At 44.0% G+C, this 26,815-nt stretch overlaps 1 protein-coding gene across 1 annotated transcript in view; it reads left to right on the top strand.

Annotated features, from left to right (window-relative positions):
- Nucleotides 1-26,815, top strand: part of cubn (cubilin (intrinsic factor-cobalamin receptor)) — a gene marked incomplete at its 5' end in the record, with an annotated part of 190,573 nt that overhangs the window by 139,758 nt on the left and 24,000 nt on the right. Inside the window, 7 exons of the mRNA XM_084033641.1 lie at nucleotides 5,171-5,358; nucleotides 9,875-10,031; nucleotides 11,521-11,670; nucleotides 11,768-11,953; nucleotides 12,825-12,954; nucleotides 13,100-13,317; nucleotides 23,764-23,963. Of these exons, the coding sequence (XP_083889767.1) occupies nucleotides 5,171-5,358; nucleotides 9,875-10,031; nucleotides 11,521-11,670; nucleotides 11,768-11,953; nucleotides 12,825-12,954; nucleotides 13,100-13,317; nucleotides 23,764-23,963 (1,229 nt within the window). The remainder of the gene's footprint in view (nucleotides 1-5,170; nucleotides 5,359-9,874; nucleotides 10,032-11,520; nucleotides 11,671-11,767; nucleotides 11,954-12,824; nucleotides 12,955-13,099; nucleotides 13,318-23,763; nucleotides 23,964-26,815) is intronic.

The following is a 26,815-nucleotide window of genomic DNA, read 5'->3' as shown; positions in this document are numbered from 1 at the left end:
ATGCCGCCTGAAAAGTTCGATATTTTCAACTTTATTCGTTCATTCAAACTTTCTGTCGTTCCCTGAGCTCAGTGTGCCGGTCTGGGTTCTTGTCCTTTAGGTGTTTGGCTAAGTCGGAGACGTTTCCGCCCTTAGCCATACATGTTTTAAAACACCGTTTACACAGTGGTGCACTGCGTTAATTGCCTCGCCTTGCTCATTTGTTTTTAAGCTAAAGTACTGCCATATCGCACTTCGGGCCCCTGGTTTGTTGCAGCGTGGTGACGGTTGCAGCAGCCATTCTCCTCTCCATGCTCCTCTCTCCCTCTCCCCCCCCTCTCTCTCTACCTCTCTCCCTCCCCCTCCAACGTCTCTGCTCTCTCCAAGCTTTCCTCCTGCTCCGTTTGTTGCTCCAGTCCACGCTCCTCGCTCACTTACTAGCTGTTTTCTCCGCCTTGCTTGCTTTTTCTTTTTATCTCCCCAAGCTCTGGCTCGCTCCTCGTCCTCTCAGCTGTAGTTACAATGTGGTGACGTCATGTGGCGAGTTCGCCGCGCTGTTGCGGGCGCTGCCGGCGGCGCTGCAAGTACCGGTCCCGTCCAAATGCAATATAGTACAGTTTTAAATGCCTCAGTACCCCGGTACCAAATTAGTACCGGTATACTGTACAACCCTACCATTGGCCATTCACCCGCTGTTGTTATTTTTCAATCAGCTGCACGTTAGAAGTGAAACACATGGCTACTTATTCAGCGCCCCTGTCCCTCCGCAGCAGAGGAGCTGGAGCGGAAGATATTAGGCGCTATATCTACGGTAACATTTCAACGGGATAAAGACAGCGAAATGGAGAAAATCCATATGCTACGGAAGAAGAAAGGAGAACTCTCTCCTTGGAAGACATTCATGTAGCGACAAACTTGCTCACAAGCTTATGTACAGCATACGGATGGATTCTATAGTTGCCGAGCAAACGGATGTGCAGTAGTTACTTCGGAGATGACTGCATCAACCAAAAAGCCGCAGACGAAAAGTGCGCCCGGATCTCTTATTTCATCAGAGGCAACGAAGTCTGCAGGAATACTTTTCAGTTTCTTATGGGGTGAGTTTCCGTTAACATCCAAGTTATCTACTTTGCTTAGCTAGCTCAGCTAGCTCAGTACTGTCATTTTAAAATTATATGCACATCTGATTTAACAGTAAGGTGCCAAGGGGCCTGTTGGCATTGCTTGAATAGACTGTGATGCTAATGGTTTAGCAACTAGCCTACCTGAGGACAATAGGCTAGTTGCTAAATCATTAGCATTAGCTACTTAGACGGTGCCTGTTAGCATGACACATGATGTGAAACTTCTTTTTTTTCTTTTTCAGAATTGGCAGACACCCTGACTGATATAATCAAACACTTTGAGGAGATTGGGCCTGGACTAAATTCACTTAATTCTAGTACTGACTGTACTGTAGGATTTTTTTCCTCCAATGTTTACATTTCAATAAAGTACCTTCTAATTCTGATCAGTCCAGTAATGTGCTTAACGAAAATAACACCAACACATCAACACACATCAACATTAACTACATGATAACTGCTTTTGATAACCATTGTTAAAACCACTACAATACTTTCTGCCCTGCAGGCTAACAGATACCAGATATCACTGAATGACATCTGTAGGGGGGAGGGCTTATCTGAATGAGATGCAAATGAGCACCATTGTGTTTCCTTTCTCACCAGGTGAGGTGAGGGGAGGTGAGATTTGCAAATCTTTCATGCCAGTTTTCTCAGTGAATGGTTTCCATGTGTTAGACATCATTGGAAAGCTCAGAAACTACACTTTCAGAATCTGTGAATAACTCAAAATGCCCTTTGGTCGACTTGTCCCTGGTTTTGCCGTGGCTGGTCACATATGTCTTCTGAAATGTGGTCCCATGCAACCTACGGTTCTAAAACGTGAAAACAATGCCTTCAAATTGCATTCTCTATACTGGCCATCAACATTCAACTACTCATTGTCGATAAAAAAAAAAACCCTATTCTCACCTAATAAGGGTCATTTAGTCTTTAATATATATTATATCTTATGTCTCTGAGATTATCAAAAACAACAACACCTGGCTATATTCACCATTGTCGACAGACTGACAAACCCCTTAATATCAGTCCTTTCTGAATTGCTGACCAACAAGTCATGCAATGACTTTGTAGTTTTTTCACTGGTAAAATTCTGGGGATAAGACACACGGTATATAGCTCCACCTCAGGCAACTAGTTATGTCACCTGTATCTCCAGTTTCTTTCATGTTTCTAGAACATTTTCAACTCCCAGATTGTGCAGGTTTGACAGAAAATGTTCAGCACTTGATCAACTCACCAGTCCACTACCTGCTGTCAGGTGTATACTAAGAATATAGGATAGGTTTATTTCAATAATAAGCTAACAATAAAACAAAATCCAAACTCAGGGAGGCCACGAGGGTAAAAACACTATTCAAAAAAAGAATAAGATAATCCACAAGGTGCACAAAACTCACAAACATTAATCCAGAAAAAACACCAGGAGACACAGGCAGGACAGATCCGGTGGTGGACATTCATCTGGGATACAACAGGCGACCGAGCAAAGACAGAAAGGAAACACACAGACTAAATACACAGGGCTGCTTAGGTCAACGACAGACAGGTGTGGAAACACAAGGGCAGGCTAAGGTGATTGGGGAGAACGAGTGGCAAGGCGGATGAGACAATTAGACACAGCTGGGAGACAGAAAAAAGGAGGGAAACAAGACAGGAAGTAAAGCATGTGACAACACAAGACAGAAGGACAAAGGACAAATTTTCCTGAGGCCTTGAAAACTTCAGTAATGCAACCTATTTTTAAATAGTCTTATCTTGAACTAACTAAGTACAGGCCCATACCAAACATGTTTTTGTAAGATAATTGAAAATGTGGGGTTCCTCAAGCCTCCATTCTTGGGCCACTTTGGTTCAATGGGTCATTCCGTGTCATTTCATCAAATTTCGGAAAATCTTCCCACCTGACCATCTCAGAATGTCCTGAAAAAATTCAAGTACAAAGACACACTTGTTAATAGGACAAATCCAAAATATTAGGTCTCTACTGTCAACAGTTTTCTTATGAAACATCATTGAATGAAGGGTAGTTTAGACGGGTTTTGGCATCATACTCTGAAAAGCCATTTTTAAACGGCAATATCTGGAAAACTATCTCACCTGTGGCCTTCAAAATTTCTACAGTGTCTGTTACTAATACCCTCCAGACATGGAATCAAAGCTCAGTTTTCTCCTTAAGTGTCTTGAAAATTACTTTTGATGTTATTATTTTCTTACTGTCTTTATGCTGTATAGATTAGGTGTACAGTTATAAAAATATCTATTTTTCTTTTATAAAGAAGCATTTTATGGAAGTAATTTATTCCCTCATTCTGGGGAAGATGAACCGGTGCGGGCGGAGTTGTGTTTTAGACTTTAAAACATTAAAAGCTGCTTTCAGCATGTTTGACTCACATTCAAGGACTTATTGCCTCTGAAACTACAACTGTGCTACATTTTAATGTTTTCGTAAGGCTAAATTTATCAGTAGCATTAAGTCACATATAAGTCTTTGTTAAATGATAAAAAACACAATTGAATTGCCCTCCTGTGATGTTTACTGGTAGGCTGTTATGACATGTAGTACCAAAACCGGCCACAAAAACCCCACCAATATCAGGATTTTAAAAAATCACTGCGACAAAATGAGGCAAAAGACCCTCCTGATTTTTTAATATGATTTTAACAAGAATATGATCTTTCAAAAAAAGTAAGTTTGAACCTGATACTTGTTGTCAGTTTTTTGGAATATGACTCTGAAGTTAGGCAAAGATGTGTTTACTTCCATTTTTGAGCCTTAATATCTGTGAAACTAATCATCTGAGAGAGACCATATTTTGTAGAATGTTTAAGCTAACACCAGAGATAGAGGCAGAAGTGATAGAAGTCTTTTATCTGCAAAAATGGGAGCTCAGCCACTCTTCAAATGTACTACTTTATTTCAACAAGCCACATTTTAAGTACCTACCATACTAGGTTATCATTGAGCTACACCCCTGATATTTCATGTCTGGAGGCTATTAGTAACCGTAGACATACACTGTAGACATTTTGAAGGCCACAGGTGAGATAGTTTTCCAGATATTGCTGTTTAAAAATGGCTTTTCAGAGCATGATGCCAAAAACCGTCGAAACTACCCTTCATTCAATGATGTTTCATGAGAAAACTGTTGACAGTAGAGACCTAATATTTTGGATTTGTCCTATTAACAAGTGTGTCTTTGTTCTTGAATTTTTTCAAGACATTCTGAGATGGTCAGGTGGGAGGCATTTGATGAAATGACACGGAATGACCCCAATATCTACATGCCGCCCCTCGCTCAGAATATTAGCGTAGAGTTTTGGAGTATTTCAACATCTCTTATCACACCCATGCTAATGACACAACTGTCAGGGAACAAGCAGAGGGTGCACCCAGGACACGGCTTCTCAGAGAAGACAAGGTTTTTAATCCAAAAATGGGTTCGGTACACAGGTAAACAGTCCAAGACAGGCAAACAAATCCAAAAGGGCTGAGGCAGAGGCAGGGTCGAAGAAACCCACATCCAAGGCATCCACCTCCACAATAAACTGCTGTTCAGGATTTGGCAAGGTGAGTATGGGGGCAGATGAGAAACTCTTCTTGAGAGAAGTGAAGGTGGCATTGGCACGGCCAAACCTCTCCGCAGGCTCTTTTCATAGAGGCTGCGGAGAGGTTAGAGCATGTAAAAGGTGCAGCAACAGTGTGAACATTTCTGATGAACTTCCTATAGAAATTAGCGAAGCCCAAAAATAGCTGCACCTCCTTCCTTGAAGTGGGAATCGGCCATTCAGCCACCGCCCTCACCTTCTCCTGATCCATCGCCACTCTCCCTTGGGTGACCCTGAAGCCAAGGAAGGACACAGAGTCAACAGGAAATATAGAGCTGGTGCTGGAGGAGATAGTTCATTCCCTTGTTCTGATGGTGAAGGATGAGACCAGCAACCACATGAAAAAAAGCTCATTCACTCCGCTTGTGTCTTTTGTTCAAATAATTTGTATGATCACTTATACGTGTTAATATAAAGTCTATATGGGTCCTTACCTAATATGTTTTTCTGGCCAGGCTGTGGAGGGGTAATCCATGCTGATACAGGAACAATCAAGTCTCCAAACTATCCCCAGAACTACCCAGCCAATGTGGAGTGTTCGTGGAAGATCATTGCTCATGAAGGGAACCACCTGGAGATGAGATTCAACAATGACTTCCAGATTGCAGACAGCTCTGGGACCTGCCAGAGCAGCTACATCAAGGTACCATCACTGAACTACAGCAGAACATCTTCAAATGATAAGAAATACAAATGAAAAGAAACATGGACTGATGGTTAACATCAGCTGCTTTATGGAGAAATTATTGTTATTATTATTATTATTGCTTAAACCGTGGCTGCATTTAGGCCAACATTAGCTGAAAGTTTCTCGACATGATAATCAGAGAATAATATATCAACAACATATGAGCTTTTTATAACAACTTTTAGCTATGTAAAGGAATAGTAGAGGGATGTCATCTTGAGCAGAAAATGAAGTCAAGTCAAGGATGACACCCAGACTCTTAATCTGGGGGGAGGGCGAAACGGAGGAGTTGTCAATGGTGAGGGAAAAGCTGTTGGTTTTGGATAAGGTGGATTTGGTGCCAATGAGGAGAACCTCAGTTTTGTTACTATTTAGTTTAAGGAAGTTAAGAGTGAACCAGGTTTTAATTTCAGAGATGCAATCGGTGAGGGAGGTGGGCGGGAAGGAGGACCTTCAAACACTGGTCAAACCACACGCCCCGAAGCGAGCACCTCTCCTTCAGCTGGCCGGTTAGCACCACCATCGCTGAAATCAAACAAATGTCGCTCAGCAAAATCCAGCCTCTTCTCTGTTCTGGCGCCTCAGTGGTGGAACAAACTCCCGACCAATGTCAAGACAGCAGAGTCATTTGCCATCTTCCGAAAAAGGCTCAAGACTCACCTGTTCAGACTTCACCTCGACTCTACATAGCATGACCCACTAACAAACCCCCCCCCCCCCCCCAAAAAAAACCTTACCCATAGCACTCTTATCATAGCCCTGTTGCTCTTAAGGTATGTTTTGCTGAACAGCTACTACTTTACTCAGACGAGGATCTAACACTTCTATTTTTAGATCTTACTTTATCGGCAATGATATGTTGTGGTTTCTTTGTTTCCTTCTTTTGACAAATGTACTTATTGTAAGTCGCTTTGGACAAAAGCGTCTGCTAAATGACCTAAATGTAAATGTAATGTGAGGTAGAGCTGGGTGTCATTAGCATAGCAGTGGAAGTGAATGTTAAATTTACGGAGGATATTGCAGAGGGGAAGGAGGTAGATGATAAAAAGGAGGGGCCCCAGGACATAGCCCTGGGGCACACCTGAAGTGACGGGGGAGGGGATGGATTTAAGGGACTTAAGTTGAATGAATTGGGTGCGGCCAGAGAAGTAAGATGTGAACCAGTCTAAAGGAGTGTGGGTGATGCCAATGGAAGATAGCCTGTTAAGGAGGGTGGTGTGACAGATGGTATCGAATGCTGCACTCAGACCGAGGAGGATGAGGATGGTGAGGAGTCCAGAGTCAGATGCCATAAGGAGGTCATTGGTGATTTTGATGAGTGCTGTTTCAGTGCTATGGAGTGGACAGAAACCGGACTGGAACTGTTCATACAGGTTATTGTGGGATAGGTGAGAATGGAGTTGGAGGCCACTGTTTTTTCGAGGATTTTGGAGATGAAGGGTAAATTGAAGATAGGACGGAAGTTTATAGAGTGATTTAATATCACCTAAAGGAAGCATATAAGTTGAAAAGAATTGGTCCTAGCACAGAAACTTGGGGAACACCATATCTAACTTCAGTGCATGCACAAACAGAGCTATTGGAAGAATAGGACTTAAACCAGCTTAATCTGGTTCCTTTGATGCCAATTCATTTTTCCAGTCATTTAAGAATCTCATGGTTAATGGTGTTGAACGCAGCACTACGATCTAGCAGGACAAGTACAGAAACCGGTCCTTTGTCAGAAGCAATTAGAGGTAATTTGTTATTTTCACCAGAGCTGTCTCTGTACTATGATATACTCTAAATCCTGACTGGAAGTCCTCAAGTAGACTATTGTTATTTAGAAAGTCACACAGCTGATTGGCGACAATTTTCTCAAGGATCTTAAATCTAAAAATCACTGGATAATCGATTAATTACAGCTACTTCAAAAGGGCTGCGGCGCATAGCCTGTTCATAAAGACACATTGAACATATCTAATAAGGATGAGAATTAAGGGTAAGACTTCTTTGAGTAGTCTAGTTGGTATCAGGTCTAGGAGACAAGTTGAAGGTTTAGATGAAGAGAACTTTGTTAGTTCGTTAAGGTTGGTTGGAGAAAAGCAGTCTATATATACAGTATATCAGGTCTCAATGCTATTTCTAAGATTCCTGAATTTGAGGTCAACGTGCTTCCGATTGAAGGCAAGAAGTGAGTAATTTTGTCTCAGATAGCTAAAAATGTTATTACAAAAAGTCATTACTACTAAGGTCTATATGAATACATGGCTCAGTAGAGCTGTGACTCTTTGTCAGCCTGGCTACAGTACTGAAAAGAAATCTAGGGTTGTTTTTATTTTTACTCTATTAAAAGATGAGTAGTAGGCTGCTCTGGCAGTACAGAGAGCCTTCTTATATGTTGTAAGACTGTCTTCATTAAGGTTTGAATGTAGACTGGACCCGAATGCATGAATCAGAAGACAGGGAAACAATTAAATAACAAGTTTAATGTTGAAATGTGCAACACAACTGCAATGGGGAGGGGTGGTCGATGTCCCGGGAACTAGTGAAGTCATCAGTGCGAGTGTCTCTTGTGTGGTGTCTGTGACGTGGTAATGGCGGCGTTGCAGCACGGCACCGTAATGTCCATCTTGGGCGTACTCACACAGCGTGGAGACACAGGAGAGCAGGAAACAGGCTGGTAGCTCCACAGACAGGCAGGCAGGCAGGAATGAAGCAGCACAAGATCACAGGGCAAACACGACGATCTGAGACGAGGTTGAAGGAAAACAGGAGAAGCATTAGCTACACAAGCTAAACAAGGAGAGAAAAGAGCAAACACTAAGGAGCAATATAAACAATATACGCTCTATTATGTTGAACTGACGAAACGATCTGGCAACAAGTAGGAGGGAATCCAGATGCTTTATGGAGGGTTGATTTTTGTTTTAATTCATGACTTTGAGAGTTTTACCGTGGAGCTAACTTCCTTTGTTTTCAAGTTTTTTTTAAATTTTTTATAGAGAAGTAACAGAGTTGAGAGTAGTTCTCAGTAAGCTTCCAGATTTATCGGTAAGAGAATCGATCTGGGAGGGACTATTCCCCCCCAGCCAAATTTGTGATTTTAACATGTAAATTAAGCATTCTGTTGTACTCCAAGAAAGAAAGAAAGAAAGGTAAAAAGACAACATTTTCTTCAGGTAAAAAAAAGGACACATTTATTATCACCAGATTTCAAATGGTTTTAGTGTGCCTGGAGTGTATCAAACTTAAAATTAACTTCAAACTGCTCTAGTGGGGAGCTGTGGCTGTTGAGCAAAATATATTTTTTCAACATTTTGGCCTGGAAAAGCCAAAAGCCGAGGTGCTATCCAAACGCAGACACCATTGCGCTGCAAACAAAGTTTTATCTGAACGGTCTGCTTCGCGGCATATTTTGACCTTTTCGCTATTACGGCAGAATTGTCTGCGTAAAAGGGGCTAGTGGTACATCTGACCTATTTTTGGTTCAAAATGGCAAACTTTGCATTAAGTTGATTAGTTTGCAGGTATCCACAATAGCAAATACATTCAAAGAAGACACATCTATCTATGCTTCGGTCATGGTCGTACTCGAAATGAAGGAGGTAAGGACCCAAATGCAGCAAAAAAAAAAAGATTTAAATAATAAATTAACAAAAAATAAAGTCCAAAAACTCAGGGAGACCACAGGGGGAAAAAACTATACAAAAACATCCAAACACTTAGGGAGGCCAAACAAGCAGAAAACTATTGAAACAGAACAAGAATCCAAAGCGTAGAAAAATACATAACACAGGAGAACCAAGCAAAGACAGAACAGAAACACACAGACTAAATACAAAGGGCTGATTAGGTTAAATGACAGACAGATGTGGAGACACAAGGGCAGGCTATGGTGATTGGGGAGAACAAGAGGCAAGGCTGACGAGACAATGAGACACAGCTGGGAGACAGAAAAAGGAGGGAAACCAAGGCAGGAAGTAAAGCACATGACAACACAAGACAGAAGGACTACAAAATAAAACAGGAAACCAACACTACAAAAACCCACAGACATGACGGTAGACAAGACAGGGATGCCTTTAAAATAAACTTGGAAATCAAAACAAATCCCAGTCATGACAGCTTCTAGTATATTTTATTGAATGTCCAAAAGATGACAGATATGAAGGTTGTAAAAAACATTTTGTTCAGAGTTGTGGGCAACAATGCAGAGGTCTGGTAGCAGCCTTAGTGTGTGAATCAATAAGCTATTGATTGTTGGTTTGTTAGTTATGAGTAAGTTAGTCCTTCATATGTAACGTATGTAATCATATGGTATAAAGCTTTCACAGTCCAACTAGTTTCCTCAAGCATTTAAATGTGATGTGTAAATTGTAAAAAGACAGTTGCCTGTAATTGTAGTTTGAAATGACAATGTGCAAAGTTGCCAAATATACATCTCAGATATGTTCAGTATGTTTCTTAATCAGTTTGCATTTTCCTGCAGGTGTGGTCAGGTCAGACCCAAATCACTGAGGCTCTGCTGTCAACAGGCTGTGGATCGGTCGCCCCGGGCCCCGTCATTGCTCCATATAACATCATCACAAGCAGATTCCAAGGCACTGATGGTCCTGGCAGAGGTTTCTCAGCTTCCTTCAGCACCAGTAAGAACAAGGCAACCAAGACAGCTTCATGGATAATATGGCAATACTGACTGACTGTGGCTGTAATGCTGTTTTAATTTATTTTTTGCGCATCACGATTGCACACAAGTCGATGCGAAGACGTGAATAATACATGACACTGTGTCTAAAAGCCTAACAGCATTGAGATTCTCCTCCTGGTGTCCCTTGTGTTGCTGAATCCTGTTTCTGTGATCACCCAGAGCTCCACGATAGTCCAGAGACCAAGCCAAACTATGTGTAGAAATGTCTTTGGTACAAACAACAAGGTCACTGCTGTATTTATGTCTAGATAATGTTATTGTGAGTGTTGATGGAGCAGCTACAATGTTAGCATAGTCTAGCATCCTTCAATCAAGACAAGTGGCGGCTCCTGAAAATATCTCAGGGTGTTTTCTTAATTTAAATCTCAACACAAACAATACATCACAATAACCTCATTTATTTAAAAATAAACTTAAAATGCTCTTGTTAGGTAATATCTTATCTTATATATGATATGATATACAGTATATTATAAGCAGTGTTTCACTGGGTCAGTAGCCACCGATGATGTCATGTCTTTGCTGAGACAGGTGTTGACGGGGAAACACGTCTACAGTTCTCTTCATTTTAGCTGCTCAAGGAGGAGCAGGATAACTACAGTTTCACATGTAGTATATTAAGCCTTATGCACTCTGCCTGATTTATTTTTCCCACAAAAATTCCCACAATTCAGCGAATAAGAGACCGGGGTCAGAGCCAATCAGAGACAAAGGCCCCTGCCTCTGAAATTCCTGTCTTTTCCCCTTTGGTAGTGTGTCTCCCCAATACACAAACCGACTATGATCCAGACTCCATTCAGAAAAAAAGCACTTTAAAGTAGTTCACTTGTCGTCATGCAGATGGACAGAACAAAGATGACTTCAGATTTTTTAACTGATCATTATCATTATGGAGTTAGTTCAGCATCCTTTTTTATCTGTTTGTTGCGATTAAATCACAGCTAAATAGTTTAATTTGGGTTCATCCAGCTCTGGTAAACCAGCTGATGTGTCTTGCTAGAGCCAGTGAATACAGCTTATTGAAATTCACTGAGCACCTCTGAATGATGGTTTGGTTGCTTTCACAGTGTATCGAGGACTTCACAATATGCTTCTTTCAGCCATAATTGAATGAAACCTTGTTGTCGACATGGAGATAAGCCCTACCTCCTCTCTTGTGCATCACAAATAGCCCTGCGGTCAAACTCACGTTAGTAACGCAAGACGAACATTTGCTTTAAGTTAAATTGTGAAAGACATGTTAAAAACTGGATTTTCCATGTGTGATTATTTGCTATTTCATTATGAAATTGCATTAAGAAATAGCTTTAACTTAAGTTTTAACTAAGATGGCAGGCACTTCATTATTGGAGTGAGGTATGAGGTGGCCAGTTCATATAAGATTTAAAGAAAGTATTGCAGACTTTCTGGTGTCTTCTGTTTATCAGGATGTGGCGCAAACTTCACAGCTCTGGATGGTCGTGTGGTTTCCCCAAATTACCCAGCCAACTACCCTGACAACTCCGACTGCAACTACACCATAGACGCTGGAGACCAGACCGTGGTCGTCCTCACCTTCCAAGTCTTCCAAGTGGAAGGTAATTTTAACAACACACAGACAAAGAACAACCTGCAGATGGAAATAAATATTTTGTATTCTTGTTAATGTATGTGGCCTGTTTGTCTGTTGTCTAGCACACTCGACCTGTCTGTATGATGGCCTGAAGATCTACGGCCTGGCTACTGGTGGCCCTGCTATAGCCACTCTGTGTGGAAGCAGCATCCCAGGATCCTTCTCCAGCTTCGGCCCAATGTTACTCCATTTCTACTCTGACTCTGTGACCTCAGACAATGGATTCATGGCACAATACAGAGCCATTCGTAAGTAATGAAGAGGCAATAATTATATTATATTAATTATATTAATTGTATTGTATTATAAGGGCTGCACAGTGGTGTAGTAGGTAGCACTCTCGCCTCACAGCGAGAGGATCCTGGGTTGGATTCCCGGGTCGGCCCCGGGTTCCTTCTGTGTGGAGTTTGCATGTTCTCCCCGTGTAAGCGTGGGTTCTCTCCGGGTTCTCCGGCTTCCTCCCACAGTCCAAAGACATGCAGGATGGGGATAGGTTAATTGATGACTCTAAATTGCCCATAGGTGTGAATGTGTGTGTGAATGGTTGTTTGTCTCTACCTGTTGGCCCTGCAATAGACTGGCGACCTGTCCAGGGTGTACCCTGCCTTCGCCCAATGATAGCTGGGATCGGCTCCAGCCCCCCCGCGACCCTGTATACAGGATAAGCGGTAGACAATGGATGGATGGATGGATGGATGGTATTGTATTATAATTATCAGATTGAATGATAAAGCAAACGAAAACAAGGTGGGAATCTAAGGATTTTGGACAAATGCATCTGTCAAACCTGTGCTGGATCGGTTGCCTAAATCAAACGTTGGTTTTGTAGCGTAATGTCGTCCCGACTCATAAAAAAAAGAAAGTTTTGCAAGTACAAACTATATTTCAATTTGAAATATCTTAGTTTGAAGGTTTAACTGCATTATTGGCCTATGTACAATAATCATTAGATTTCAATTGCATGATTATTCCCAAACTGCCATTCTACTGTGTTGCAATACATGAAGTCAAGGGAAAACCATATACAACACGAGTCATAGCACCAGTGTGTGTGTGTGTGTGTGTGTGTGTGTGTGTGTGTGTGTGTGTGTGTGTGTGTGTGTATTTGTGTGTCTACAGCATGTGGTGGTTTCTTCAACAGTACTATGGGATCAGTGAGCAGTCCAGCACTCTCCATGACCAACTACCACCACAACATCAATTGTACCTACCACATCATGGTCCGAGCTGGCAAAGTGGTGGATCTCAAGTAAGGACTGAACAAAAACTGATAGTATTTGAGAGAGCATGGCCACAGTACAACACAGTACTTCAAGTATTCTGACTGGAATCAGGATGTTGGTGCTTTAAGAAAACTAGCTCTAACAGGAAGTTCTACTTTTCTCTCTCGATAGATTTAACACCTTCCACCTGGAGGCATCTTCTTCCTGTCGCTATGACTACGTGGCATTGTATGATGGACAGGACACCTTGGCACCCTTGTTAGGGAAATTCTGTGGTGCAGTGCTCCCACCCGATCTGCGCTCCTCCACCAACCAGCTGTTCATCGTCTTCAGGACAGACGCCTCAGTGAATGGGATTGGCTGGAGGGCTGTTTACAGTGAGACACTCGGTAGGTCAATGTTTCTCAGTTTGTGATTTTATCTAAAAAAAAAAGAAGAAGCTGAGTGTAAAAGCATCCAAGAAGTGTCTAAGATGGATCAAAATCCCATCTTAGACACTCTGTCGGGGCACAGTGTCTGTCGGGGCACAGTGAATGTGATTGTATGTGGCTGACTTTTGCGCGCATTCTGGAAAGTGAGAGTCAGCTACTACTGAGTCCCTTAAAGCAAAACAATCTGCGGAGTCTAGAACTGTTTTTAAATCGTGATTTTGCAGTTCAGCCATTTTACAAAGGAAAGTCCATCCATCCATCCAACCATCCATTGTCCTACGCTTATCCGGGGCCGGGTCACAGGGGCAGCTGCCTGAGCAGGGACACCCAGACTTCTCTCTCCCTTCCTCCAGCTCCTCCGGGAGGATCCCAAAGCGTTCCCGAGCCAGCCGGGCGACGTAGTCACTCCAGCATGTCCTGGGTCTCCTCCCATTGGGGCATGCCTGGAAAACCTCCCGAGGGAGGCATCCAGGGGACATCCGATACAGATGCCCGAGCCACCTCAGCTGGCTCCTCTCGATGTGGAGGAGCAGCGGCTCTACTCCGAGCTCCTCCCGCGTGACGGAGCTCCTCACCCTATCTCTATGGGAGGGCCCCGCCCCCGGAGGAAGCTCATTTCAGCCGCTTGTATCCGGGATCTTATTCTTTTGTTCACAACCCAGAGTTCATGACCATAGGTGAGGGTAGGAATGTAGATTGACTGGTAAATCAAGAGCTTCACCTTTCGGCTCAGCTCTCTTTTCACCACAACAGACCGATACAACGACTGATACAACGACTGCGGCCGCCGCACCGATCCACCTGCCAATCTCACATTCCATCCTTCCCTCACTCGTGAACAAGACCCCAAGACACTTGAACTCCTCCACTTGAGGCAGGAACTCTCCCTCAACCCGGAGGGAGAAAGCCACCTTTTTATGGTCGAGAACCATTGTCACAAACCGGGCCGCCAGTGACCCAAGGTCATCCAATGTAACAAGACAACATTACAAATGTCCCCCCAAACTAATGTGACATCCCCTTCTAACTAACCTGCCTATCCAAAAACTAATCTAACTCACTATACCTAATATTCATGCAGATTAGTGGTGGGTTATTTAAACACTCAAACCAGCAGCCCAGCTAAGCCCCCAGCAAGCGAGTTACTCACCTACCAGCTGTGGACGTGTCCCCGAGACCACTACTCCAACCGCACACTACTAAAAAATAACAAACTAAAACAAGAAAACCAATGAGCCCAAATGGACCACATTGCTAGACTTACCAAGAGAAACTCCACAAAAGCCAAGAATTACCAGACTGGAAGACCATGCAATCACACCTGACAGTTCTCACCTGCCCACTCAAGCCAACCATGAGGCTACAGGACAAAAAGACTCCCCCTAAACTGAAATAACAATCAAACCAAACCAAACAACCAAATCAGCTATCTCAAAAATGCATCTTCCAAACGCAAAAAACAAACAAAACCCTACCTCAGAGGGCCACCACACACCAGCCTCCAACAAAGCAAAATGAGCAGGATAAGCCCCCACTTGTCACAAACCGGGCCGCACGGCCATGACAAAGGAAGGAGATGCACACAGGAGATAATTAACTTAAGTATTTATTGATGAAAATTAACCTGAAAAAGTAACCTAAACTAATCATGGCATGTGTAGTCAGTGGAATCAGTTGTGTAGATGAATGCATGAATGGAGAAGTGTGAGTGTAATGTTGTAAGAAGGAGTAAAGAAACCCAAATGCCAAACAAAAGCCAAGCAAGGTGTCTCTGGGAGGAGAGCGCCCCGATACTGAGCACTAGGAGAGTGTTACAAGCACCCAGACTCTCAGAGCCCAGGTGGTGCCAATGCTACTGACGACCCTGCTGATGTCAAAAGAGAGAGAGAGAGAGAGAGAGAACAGGGAGGGTCGTCACACCATGGCCTCAGACTTGGAGGTGCTGAACCTCATCCCAGCTGCTTCACACTCAGCTGAAAACCGGAGGTCCTGGCTCGAAGGAGCATCACATTGTCCGCGAAAAAAGCAGGGATGAAATCCAGTGGCTCCCGAACCAGATCCCCCCCGGCCCATGGCTGCGCCTAGAAATTATGTCCATAAAAATAATGAACAGAACCGGTGACAAAGGGCAGACCTGCCGGAGTCCAACATGCACCGGGAACAGGTCTGACTTACTGCCGGCAATACGAACCAAGCTACTGCTCCGGTCGTACAGGGACCGTACAGCCCTTAGCAGAGGGCCCCCGACCCCATACTCCCAAAGTACCTCCCACAGAATGCCACGAGGGATACGGTTGAATGCCTTCTCCAGGTCCACAAAACACATGGGTATAGAGCTGGTCCAGTGTTCCACGGCCAGGACGAAAACCGCATTGTTCCTCCCGAATCCGAAGTTCAACTATCGGCTGAATTCTCCTCTCCAGTACCCTGGAATAGACTTTACCAGGTAGGCTGAGGGGTGTGATCCCCGATAGTTGGAACACACCCTCCGGTCCCCCTTTTTGAATAGAGGGACCACCACCCCAGACTGCCAGTCTAGAGGCACTGTCCCCAACTGCCACGCAATGTTGCAGAGATGTGTCAGCCAAGACAGCCCCACGACATCTAGAGACTTGAGGTACTCAGGGCGGATATTATCCACCCCCGGTGCCTTGCCACCGAGGAACTACCTCAGTGACTTAGGCTCGGGTGATGGATGGATCAACCTCCGAGTCCCCAGCCTCTGCTTCCTCTATGGATGGCGTGTCAGTGGGATTGAGGAGATCCTCAAAGTATTCCTTCCACCGCCCAACGATATCCCCAGTCAAAGTCAACAGCTCCCCACCTCCACCGTAAACAGTGTTGGTCGAGGGCTGCTTGCTTTTCCTGAGGCGCCGGATGGTTTGCCAGAATTTCCTCGAGGCCGACCGGTAGTCCTCCTCCATGGCCTCCCCAAACTTTTCCCAGACCAGAGTCTTTGCTTCAGCGACTGCCTGCGCTGCAGCATGCTGCAGCACGCTTGGCCTGCTGGTACCCGTCAGCTGCCTATGGAGTCCCCCGGGCCAACCAGGTTCGGTAGAAGTCGTTTTTGCACTTGACAGCATCCCTTACTTCCAGTATCCACCACTGGGTTTGGGGATTGCTGCCACGACAGGCACTGGAGACCTTATGGCCACAGCTTCAAGCGGAAGAACAAAGTCCATTCGGACTCAATGTCCCCAGCCTCCCTCGGGATCTGGTCAAAGCTCTCCTGGAGGTGGGAGTTAAAGACCTCCCTGACAGAGGGTTCCACCAGACGTTCTCAGCAGACCCTCACTACACGTTTGGTTCTGCCAAGTCTGTCCAGCTTCCTCCCCTGGCAGCGGATCCAACTCACCACCAGGTGATGATCAGTTGACAGCTCAGCCCTTCTCTTCACCCGAGTATTCAAGACATACGGCCGGAGGTCAGATGACATGACCACGAAGTCGATCATTGACCTCCGGCCTAGGGTGTCCTGGTGCCACGTGCACTGATGGACACCCTTATGCTTGAACATGGTGTTCGTTATGGACAAACCATGAATAGCACAGAAGTCCAATAACAACACCACTCGGGTTCAGATTGAGGAGGCTGTTCCTCCCAATCACGCCCCTCCAGGTAACACTGTCATCTCGGACGTGAGTGTTGAAGTCCCCCAGTAGAACAATGGAGTCCCTGGTTGGAGCACTCTCCAGTACCCCTCCCAAGGATTCCAAGAAGGCCGGGTACTCTGCCCTGCTGTTTGGCCCGTAGACCGAAACAACAGTGAGAGACCTATCCCCGAACCGAAGGCGCTGGGAAACGACCCTCTTGTTCACTGGGGAAAACTCCACCACATGGCGGCCGAGCTGGGGAGCTATGAGTAAGCCCACACCAGCTCGACGCCTCTCACCGCGGGCAACTCCAGAGTACAAGAGAGTCCAGCCTCTCTCAAAGAGTTGGGTTCCAGAGCCCAGACTGTGCGTGGAGGTGAGCCCGACTATCTCTAGCCAGTAGCGCTCAACCTCCCACACTAGCTCAGGCTCTTTCCCCCCCAGCGAGGTGACATTCCATGTCCCCAAGGCTAGTGTCACCGCCCCGGGACTGGGTCGCCGGGGCATCCGCCCAGAACAGCCATCCAAATCACACCGCACCCGCCCCTTCTGAATCCTCCTGTGGGTGGTAAGCCTACTGGAGGGCCCATGTCGCTCCTTCGGGTTGTGCCCGGCCAAGTCCCATGGGCAGAGACCCGGCCACCAGGCGTTCGCCTGCGAACCCCAACCCCAGGCTCCAGGGTGGGGCCCTGGTGACGCCATTCTGGACGACGTAAACATCCTTGATTTTTTTCCAGTCATAGGGGGCTTTGGAACCGCTCTTAGTCTGACCTGTCACCTAGTACCTGTTTGCCTTGGGAGACCCTACCAGGGGCATTAAGCCCCGGACAACATAGCTCCTAGGATCATTCAGGTGCTCAAATCCCTCCACCACGATAAGGTGTCGGTTTAAGGAGTTAAAATTAAATTGAAAAAAATCGCCCAGCCCTAGTGGTAACCAACCTTTATGAGACTGAGAGCTACTTGAAAGGTAGAGACTAACATGTAGGGCTACTTTTTTCCATAATCTTACCAAATAATAACATTTTGCTATTCTACATTTAAATATGAATAGGCTACATTTATTAGGATATTGTAAATTATTTAGTTTCATGATTTCTCTGTTAATGTACAACATCTTATCTGTGTCAACATTTGAAAGTCAATACAATTTCACATTTGTCGCATTTGTGTGCAAAGTTGTCCGAAGTGCTTTTCCCCCCAAAAGAAAGCAGCAGGTGCTCTTCTGAAAACATCCAGCCGCTTTTTTTCAGTTAAGAGCATTGTTTGACATCTGGTTGCTATAATATCAAATATCTGTGGAACCAACTTACTTGCTCTGGACAAAGGGGAGGCTGGAGGATGTAGAGAGAGAGGACAGACCTGTCGGTCTATGTGGGTTATGGAGTTGGCAAGTACGCTCATTTGGTTCAAGAGCTGATAACATGCACGATTATTGCAGAATAGATGCTCAGCACCTCCTCACACTGCTGGTACTCCCATTGTAGAAAATGTCAATAATATGCTTTGACCGGAAAACTATATCAGTATCATGTGTTATTTTTGGACTCATTGACTGCCTGCGGGCAATCAAATGCTCACAGGCAACACGTTGGTTTCCTCTTTTCTACAATCAGTAAACCAGGGTTGTAGTCGAATAGTCAAAAAATTCCTATTCCTTGACCTCTGGGGAAAACGTCACAGGGTTAAGGAAAGGCGATAGGAGAACTCAAAAGGATTTAGGGAATGCATGAGAATCCGATCGGACTTTCACTAAGCTACGTCATTATAATGCACGTGCTGATGATTGACAGCTGATGATTGGCACCGGTGATTGACGTGCATCTGCGCTGGAGAAACTACAATAATGTACTACAAAAAACACATCGTCCACTTCTCCCCATGTTGTTGGTTGTATAAGCAGCTCGTTCACTGACCAGCTTCAGGTCCAGCAGCTCCTCCTTCCTGTTTGACCGCTGTATTTACATTTCATTTGTAGTTTTAGTTTTGTTTCCGTCAAACATTTGTAAGATGATTTAAATCAATCAAAAAATACCATTCAATTATTATCACTGTCCACACACATTCATGAAAACAATTCCAATTACTATATGTCTTCATGAAAGTAATTGTTAAATTGCAAATACGCATATCGTTTGTTTTCATGAATGGCCGAGGTGTGCAGCACTTTAAATGTTGCCCTCGCAAGGAATTGTGGGTCGGCGTAATCTCCTTTCCTTTCATATAGGAAGGTCCGTTGCATCCTATGCTAAAGGAGCTCTGTAAGGAAGCATTGGAGCTCCTTTCCTTTGCATTTAGAGAATTTGAACGGCTCTTATCATGGAGGCCACTTGTTTACTCTGCCAGGGAAATGGGAGACCCCCCCAAGTCTTCAGGCTTTGCCTCCTCCACAGAAGACGTGTTTATTGGGTTCAAGATATCCTCAAAGTGTTCCTTTTGCCGCCTGCCGATGTTCTCAGTACAGGTCAGCAGGTCTCCCCCCAGGCCCCACACAGCCTGAGTTAATTCCCCTTCCCCTTCCTGGTGTGCTGGTGCAGTGGGCCCTGGTTCCTCCTGGTGCAGGACAATTCCCGGCCTCATCTGGCCAGAGTTTGAAGACCATTTCTGGATGACAAAGGCATTGATGCCATTGACTGGCCATTGTGGAAGAAAAACTCTTTCAGGTCCAATTCTTTTATTGGCAACACTCTCCTAAAATCTATACACTTCTTTATAAAAAACATAAACACGTTACATATGAGGATACACTGCTCAAAAAAGTAAAGGGAACACTAAAACAACAATGTAACTGCAAGTCAATCATATTTCTGACATATCAGCCTGTCCAATTAGGAAGCAGCACTGATTTGGGAATCAATTTCACCTGCAGTTTGGATTTGCAATCAAACATAATCTAAACAGTCTAGATGCAGTCCATTAAAAGCGCTGCAGGATTTTAAAGTGTATTAAATGTACTCTTGCATCTCTTGACATTGTTCTCATGTTTGCACATATCTTCAGCTTCCCCAGTGTCAGACTTAAATCCCTCTCCCATATGCTCTTGGGAGCCATTATGGCCCCATCCCCTACTGTCTGAATGATCATAAAATAATAATATAATCCTTGAATCCTAGCCTATAGACCTTTAATATATTTTCTAGGAACTCAGCCAGTTTAGGAGCTGAAGTGTTGGGTCTAAAATTTCCCATATGCATGTGACGTAGTTGTAGGTACCTATAGAATTCAAATAATTGACTATGGGGACACAGTTCATTTTCACAACGTTCACCTTTCCAATCATTGACAAATTCAGTGTTGACCACCTATTAAAATCACAGGCAATTTTATGAAGTAGTGGGTCAAAATTGACTTTAATCAGGTCTTTTAACTGAGGAGGTGGGAAGAGGATGCCTAAATATCTTAAACCCTGCATGGGCATGGGCTGATAGTTTAGCTGGGACTGCAGCATGGGCTGGTAGCTTGGCTGTGGCTGAGGCATGGGCCGATAGCAGGGCTGTGGCTGAGGCATGGTCTGATAGCTTAGCTGTGACTGCGGCATGGGCTGGTAGCTTGGTTGTGGAGGATGGCCGGGGCTCAGGGGTTGAGATAAAGTCCTTCACCCAGGCAGGCAGAGAACCCCTGAGCCACGGCCTGGAGGAAACCAGCTCCCCAGCCTCCTTCCGGGAAGACTTCCTCTCCTCCTTGGTGTCTGCGTACTCAAAGCAGGCTTGGAGGTACTGGAGGTTGTCCATAACCTCATCGAGTTCTTTCAGAAAAATGTCTGGGTCCATGTTTGGCTGCTGCTCTGCCTCTGCTGGGTCCTTACTGGCCAGTTCGTACTGTCAGGATTCGGGCAAGGAGGGAGGACTCAAATGCAGAGGCAGAATGAACGGGTCTTTATTCAAAAAAACATAAGATGTAAAAAGTACAAAACAAAAGATCAAGGAAAAACCAGGCTAACGCAAAACTTAAACTTCAAACAAAAGATCACTCCAAATGAGGAAAAAACGAGACTACTAACATAACACTACAAAAATACCAACTTAACTGTGAATCTTTTTGATGGCTGTGAATGGACGAAGGATCTTGACGTGACGTAAGACGAACTGGCACAAGACAAGGGGAGACGCAGACTTAAATACACAGAGAGATTACGAGCAACAGGTGAAAACAATCAGGGATCAGGGATGACATCAGACCAGGAAACACATGAGGAAGGGCAAGTGACCTGAAACGAGAGGGGAGTTATTTTCAAAAATAAAACAGGAAATGACAAGACAAAAACCAAGACGAGACAATACCTCACCGGCGTGACACCAGATCTAAACCTACACAAGCATGGTCAGAAATTATTATGAAGATTATTTATTAAGACCCCTGATCGATGTCTCCACAAGCCTCCTCCATTGCCTGTCGAAGGGCTATGTGTTGGTGTGGCTGGCGATCATACACCTTCCAACGCCATGCAGAGAAGAATTCTTCAATAGGATTCAAGAACAGAGAGTATGGGGGGAGATTGAGTGCGATGAAAAGAGGGTGACCTGTGAAACAATTGGACCAAAGCAGCCTGGTTGAAACTAACATTGTCCCAGATGATAAAGTACCTGGGCTGCTCTGGCTCATGAGGAATTATTCTGTTGTGGAGGGTCGCCAGAAATGTGATTATGTGTGCAGTGTTGTATAGGCCTGGGATTGCATAATGGTGAAGGACACCGTTGTGACTTGATGATGGCACGGTGTCCGATGATATTTCTGCCACGGCCCCTTGTTTATGCAAGGTTAACTCATTGGCTTATGACGCACTGCATCTGCTTCTACTTCTAGCTCCACGACTCTCTGAAAGAGACAAGACAAAACAATTTAGCACAGTACGAAAAGACAGGGATCAGCCAATATGATGTAGCACCACACACTTCCAGGTCCATTACAAATGATAGGATTGTATAGCTCACCTGAACATATTCATATCTCAGTTGTTTTATACTGTCAGACATTCTTTTAAAAGGGACTTCACAGCTGTACAGCTGCTTCATCCTAATTCCATTGTGTTTCAGTAGATGAGATAGTGCAGAGACACTTACTCTATTGACGTTTTGGAACATGGTGTTATCTGCCATTATGTAGTCCTGCTGTTCTCTGAGTCTGATGCAATTATTTGCAATGGCCATATTTACAATGTGGGTCTCCTGCTCTGGGGTGAACAGTCAACCCCTTCCACCAGATACTGGTTTTCTTGCAGTTCTGTAAAAAACATTTGTATGGTTTTAGTGATAGATCCTTCTAATTATGAAAGTACAGTACATATTGCTGTGCCAGTAAGACTACACCACTTACAGTTACTTACCAGTTCTCATTTCGAAATATCCGGATGATACCTGCAACAGTATAGCAGCTCAGATTTGATTGAACCCATTGCCCAGCCTCCCTCATGCTCATCCCATGGTTGACAACATGGTTAACCACAGTTGCTCTGATTTCATCAGTTATTGTGTTCCTGACTCCCCTTCCTCTTCCCTGTCCTCTCCTTCCCCCGTCCTACTTCACCTCTTCCTTCTCCTCCTGCTCTTACTTCTTCACCTCCTTGTCCTTGTCCTCCTCTTCCTCCTCGTGCTCCTCTTACTTCTTCACCTTCTCGTCCGCCTCCCCCTCCACTTACTTCTTCACCTCCTCGTCCTCCTCTAATTCTCACCCCTCTTACTCTGTCCAATATTGTCCTCCATTGTTGTCCAAACCAAATGTTTAACTGTGGCCTATTTATAGTGCTCAAGTTCTGATTTGTAAGTGAACTCATTATCTCAAATTGTTTTCACATGTGTCAATGTGGAAAGGCAATTGACAAAATAGTGTACCAATGTAGAGACCAATGTTTACAGTTTTGCTAGACGTGTTATTCAATTGCAAACTGAGTGTAAAGCAGTGAGTTGTGTTGACAGTTTTGCAACAAGTGTGTTATAAAATTACAAACAGGTACAGGTGTAAAGCAGAGAATTTGCATTCAGTTTGACACACTTGGTAAATGCATCCGCTACAAGTGTTGATGGTTTCAGAGATAGTGTTTCATGAATCACTGCAAGTTTAGGCATTCAGAAATTTTTTTAAAAATTACCTTAATATTTTTTGTTGGCTTTAATTTGCAGGTTTGAGGGTTGTACCACGGAGCTGTTTTCTTTGTCAAGTGTCATTTGCAGAGAGCCTGTAGCACTATATCCAAGCTGACCAATTCGACCAATTCATTCTAGTGAAGGAGACCTCTGCCTTATATTGGCATTGAATTAAATGCAGATGAAATTAGCTACAGCACTGCCAGCCAGACATCTAGTGTAGTCTAGTTATCCAATTATTAATAATGAAAATATAGTTATGGATTTGCAAACTTTCTCTGGCAGTTCAAGTTTTTGCAGGCACCTCTAAGAACATTGAGGATCTTCTGAGTTGAGAGGAGCCCCGAAGTTCTTGGAGTATACTTGAGGTTCTGCAGCGAATGTTGATATGAAAATATATGTTGTTTTTCCAAAATTGCATAATTTTGTCATTATGTGTGGATACCCCAGAAACCCAGTCAAAATTATCATACATAATGGGAAGTCTCATCACTGCAAATATTGGAGTAAATATTTTCAAAATAAAATGCTTAAGGTTAGTTCTCAACTGTTGATTATTGTGCTCCAGATATCCACTCTCTGGAGGATGTTGAGTACATGTACATGTTGACTATTATTCCACAGATATATTGCGCATTAATGCTTCTTTTTTTTTGTTCACATAGTCTGCAATTTCTATGTTATAACACATTCTAGATTTGAAGGAGTGTTTGTTTGTGACATGCCTGCAGGTCCTGCACAGGGATGTGGTGGCTTCCTGTCTATGCCCATGGGCATGTTTGGTTCTCCAGATCCAAACCTGGATGGGCGCTATGAACCAAGAATGGACTGTCTGTGGACCATTGAGATGCCAGTCAACAGGGCTATCAACCTGACCTTCAACACCTTTGACCTTGAGACCTCCTCGACTTGCCGCTATGACTTTGTCAAAGTAAACAACCCTCAGCCATTAAATATTTACAGCAGATATTACTTTTCTTTCATTAGAACAGGGGTATCCAACCCTGGTCCTGGAGATCCCCTGTCCTGCATGTTTTAGGTTTCTCCCTACTCTAACACACCTGATTCGAATGATGTTAAAACCTGTGACAAGCTTCAGTTGCTTGATAACGAGCGCATCATTAGAATCAGGTGTGTAAGAGCAGGGAGAAACCTAAAACATGCAGGACAGGGGCTCTCCAGGACCAGGGTTGGACACCCCTGCATTAGAACATAATCACTGTGTGATGTGTCATGTTGTTGCAGCAGTTCACAAGCCATTACACCAACTGAACAATTCTGAATAAGAGATGAGTCATTGGCGTGACTGATTGCAGATACTGCCCGAGGGGACGATCACACTGAGAGATGTCACTAAAAATGTGTCAAAAATGTGTTTTTTTCACGGTTTTGTAGACGCTCATAAAAGTTAAAATATTCTGAACTGGCGAGGACACGTGAAGACCAAGATGGCAGCATAGTGAGGAGGCTCCGTGCAACCATGCACCATTTCCCTAAAAACCCTTAATTAACTGGCTACTATTTTCGCTAAAAACTCAGCGCTGATATATCCAAAGCAACTGCAGCCAAACAGTGTGATATTTTTACCCGAACACGCAAGACTAGTACGGCAACTGGCAAAGCAACTCCGCCAAGCCCAGAGCAACCTGGAAGCTAATGCTAATATGGCTAACATAGCTGAAGTGTTAAGTGAGCTGAAGTCGCTCCGGGCAGACATCGGAACAAAGTTGGACAATATTGACACCCGCTTGACTGGCATGGCAAAATCAATGGCGGTGTTGGAGTGCAATGTGTCTGAGGTAAAGCAAGATGTTTCCTCTAATACAACACACATCAAATAAGCTGAACGCCGCATACCGGTACATGATGCAGAAAGTGCACTTGGAAAAGCCGAAACGGCACTTGAGTCAGCCACCAAGCGAATCGCCTATCTTGAGTCTAAGACAGACGATTTAGAGAACCGTGGCAGGAGGAAGAATTTACGTCTGTTTGGTATACGAGAAGGGGCCGAGGGTCATCAGACACTCTTGAACTTCATTAACATCAAGTTGACACAATGGCTGGTGACGGACCTTGACAGATCATTCACATTGGAGCGTGTTCATCGTACGTTAGCGTCGGGGAAGCCCAACCAGAACAGAGCCATCCTCATCCGTTTTTTGAAGTTTCAGGAGAAGGAGTTTGTTTACTGCAAATATAGGCAGGGAGACATCACACACGATGGGGTGAAGATAACGTTCGTGCAGGATCTCTCTGCAGAAACAGTGCAGATCCGACGGGGGTTCAACCCGATAACAAAGCTGTTTGTTGATATCAACGCCTTCCTGGGATTTCAACACAACCCCTGCAAACTCCAAGTGCTGTACAACGGCAAGATTAATCTTTTCTCAACGCCACAGGAAGCTGAAAATTCTACAAAAGTATCCCACAGCCAAGCCACCACAGTGAACTGAACTCCAACAGAAGAAACAGCTGATTAGTCGTGGGCAATAGCTGTAAAGGTCCAGCCATTTTGAAGTAAGCTTTTGTCACTGTGACTCAAGTTATGAAGATATAGGTCTTTTATTTTATTTTTTATTTTTGCATTATTACTTAATACTGTTTCTTCAGAACCAAATCTATTAGGATTGGGTAGATTTTATTTACATATCTTGCAACTGATGATTATCAAATGTGAGGACATTACTTTAATATGGCCAAGTTGTATAGTTTTATACTCTGAAAGGGATGTACATACATTGCAATGTAAAGTGCGTGGTAGATGGCACTGATTGTTTTGTTAGGGTTAGTTTTTGGTCACGCTGACTAGTTGCTCCCCAAATACTGTGGATCAACGTTTCCAATTACCGAACTAAAAGTGAGGGTATGCTATTCAGTAGTAGAAATACTTGGTTCGAGGGTGGGTCTGTTCGAAATGTTGTAGTCGTATGTGTAGGAGTTTGTCTCTGTGTGTGTATGTGTGTGTGTGTGTGTGGGTGGGTGGATGGATGGATATATGTGGAAGGGAGAGGTTGTACTTACACCACTTCTATTTATTTGTTTTTACAGCTTCTAAAATTTATATTAGGCTGAGATAGTATTTTTGGATAAATCAAAACAGAAGAATATTTTAGACATTCAAATTACAAGCTGGAATGTAAGGGGAATGAGAAAATTGGCCAAACTGAAAAAAGTACTAAACAGGATAAAAAATCTCAACTCAAAAATAGTCTTTCTACAAGAGACACATATGATTACTTCAGACATACACTCCTTGAGTAAAAGATGGCCAGGTCAGGTATTTCAGGCTTTCCACAGTACTTACTGTAAATCCTCTAATACTGGCCTGTATCCTATTACTGACCGGTCTCTAACAATGGCCGGTCTCGCTGTCGGCGCAGGTAAATAACGTCCGGTCTCTAATGGAGGCCGGGGAAAGTGTCCACAGGCAGCGTTATTTCCACGCTTCCCGTACATTGTCAGCCGTGCAATGCCTTCGCGTCTCGGAGATTTTGGCTGAAGCTATATTAGAGGAAGAAGCCCTGCAATGCATTTGACTCACGGCGAGTGTCGAGAGACAGGGCGTCACCGCCTCCTGCAAGCTCTCGAAAATCTTTTAAAGACCCCCTCCAGGCATGTTTTTAAGTATAAAAAAATCTGCAATGCCTAATATTTTGTTTCACATTGTTTCCCCAAATAAAAAGTAAAAAAAACCTCTGAAATTGGGCTCTAAGGACATCCACTGCTCTCTCCTCATGGAGGAATTCTGAGACACTGAATATTCATGATATGCAAATACCACAG

The sequence above is a fragment of the Eutrigla gurnardus genome, assembly GCF_963514095.1.
Source record: "Eutrigla gurnardus genome assembly, chromosome: 18".
Taxonomy (NCBI): Eukaryota; Metazoa; Chordata; class Actinopteri; order Perciformes; family Triglidae; genus Eutrigla; species Eutrigla gurnardus.
This window is presented reverse-complemented; position numbering and strand designations above follow the sequence as displayed.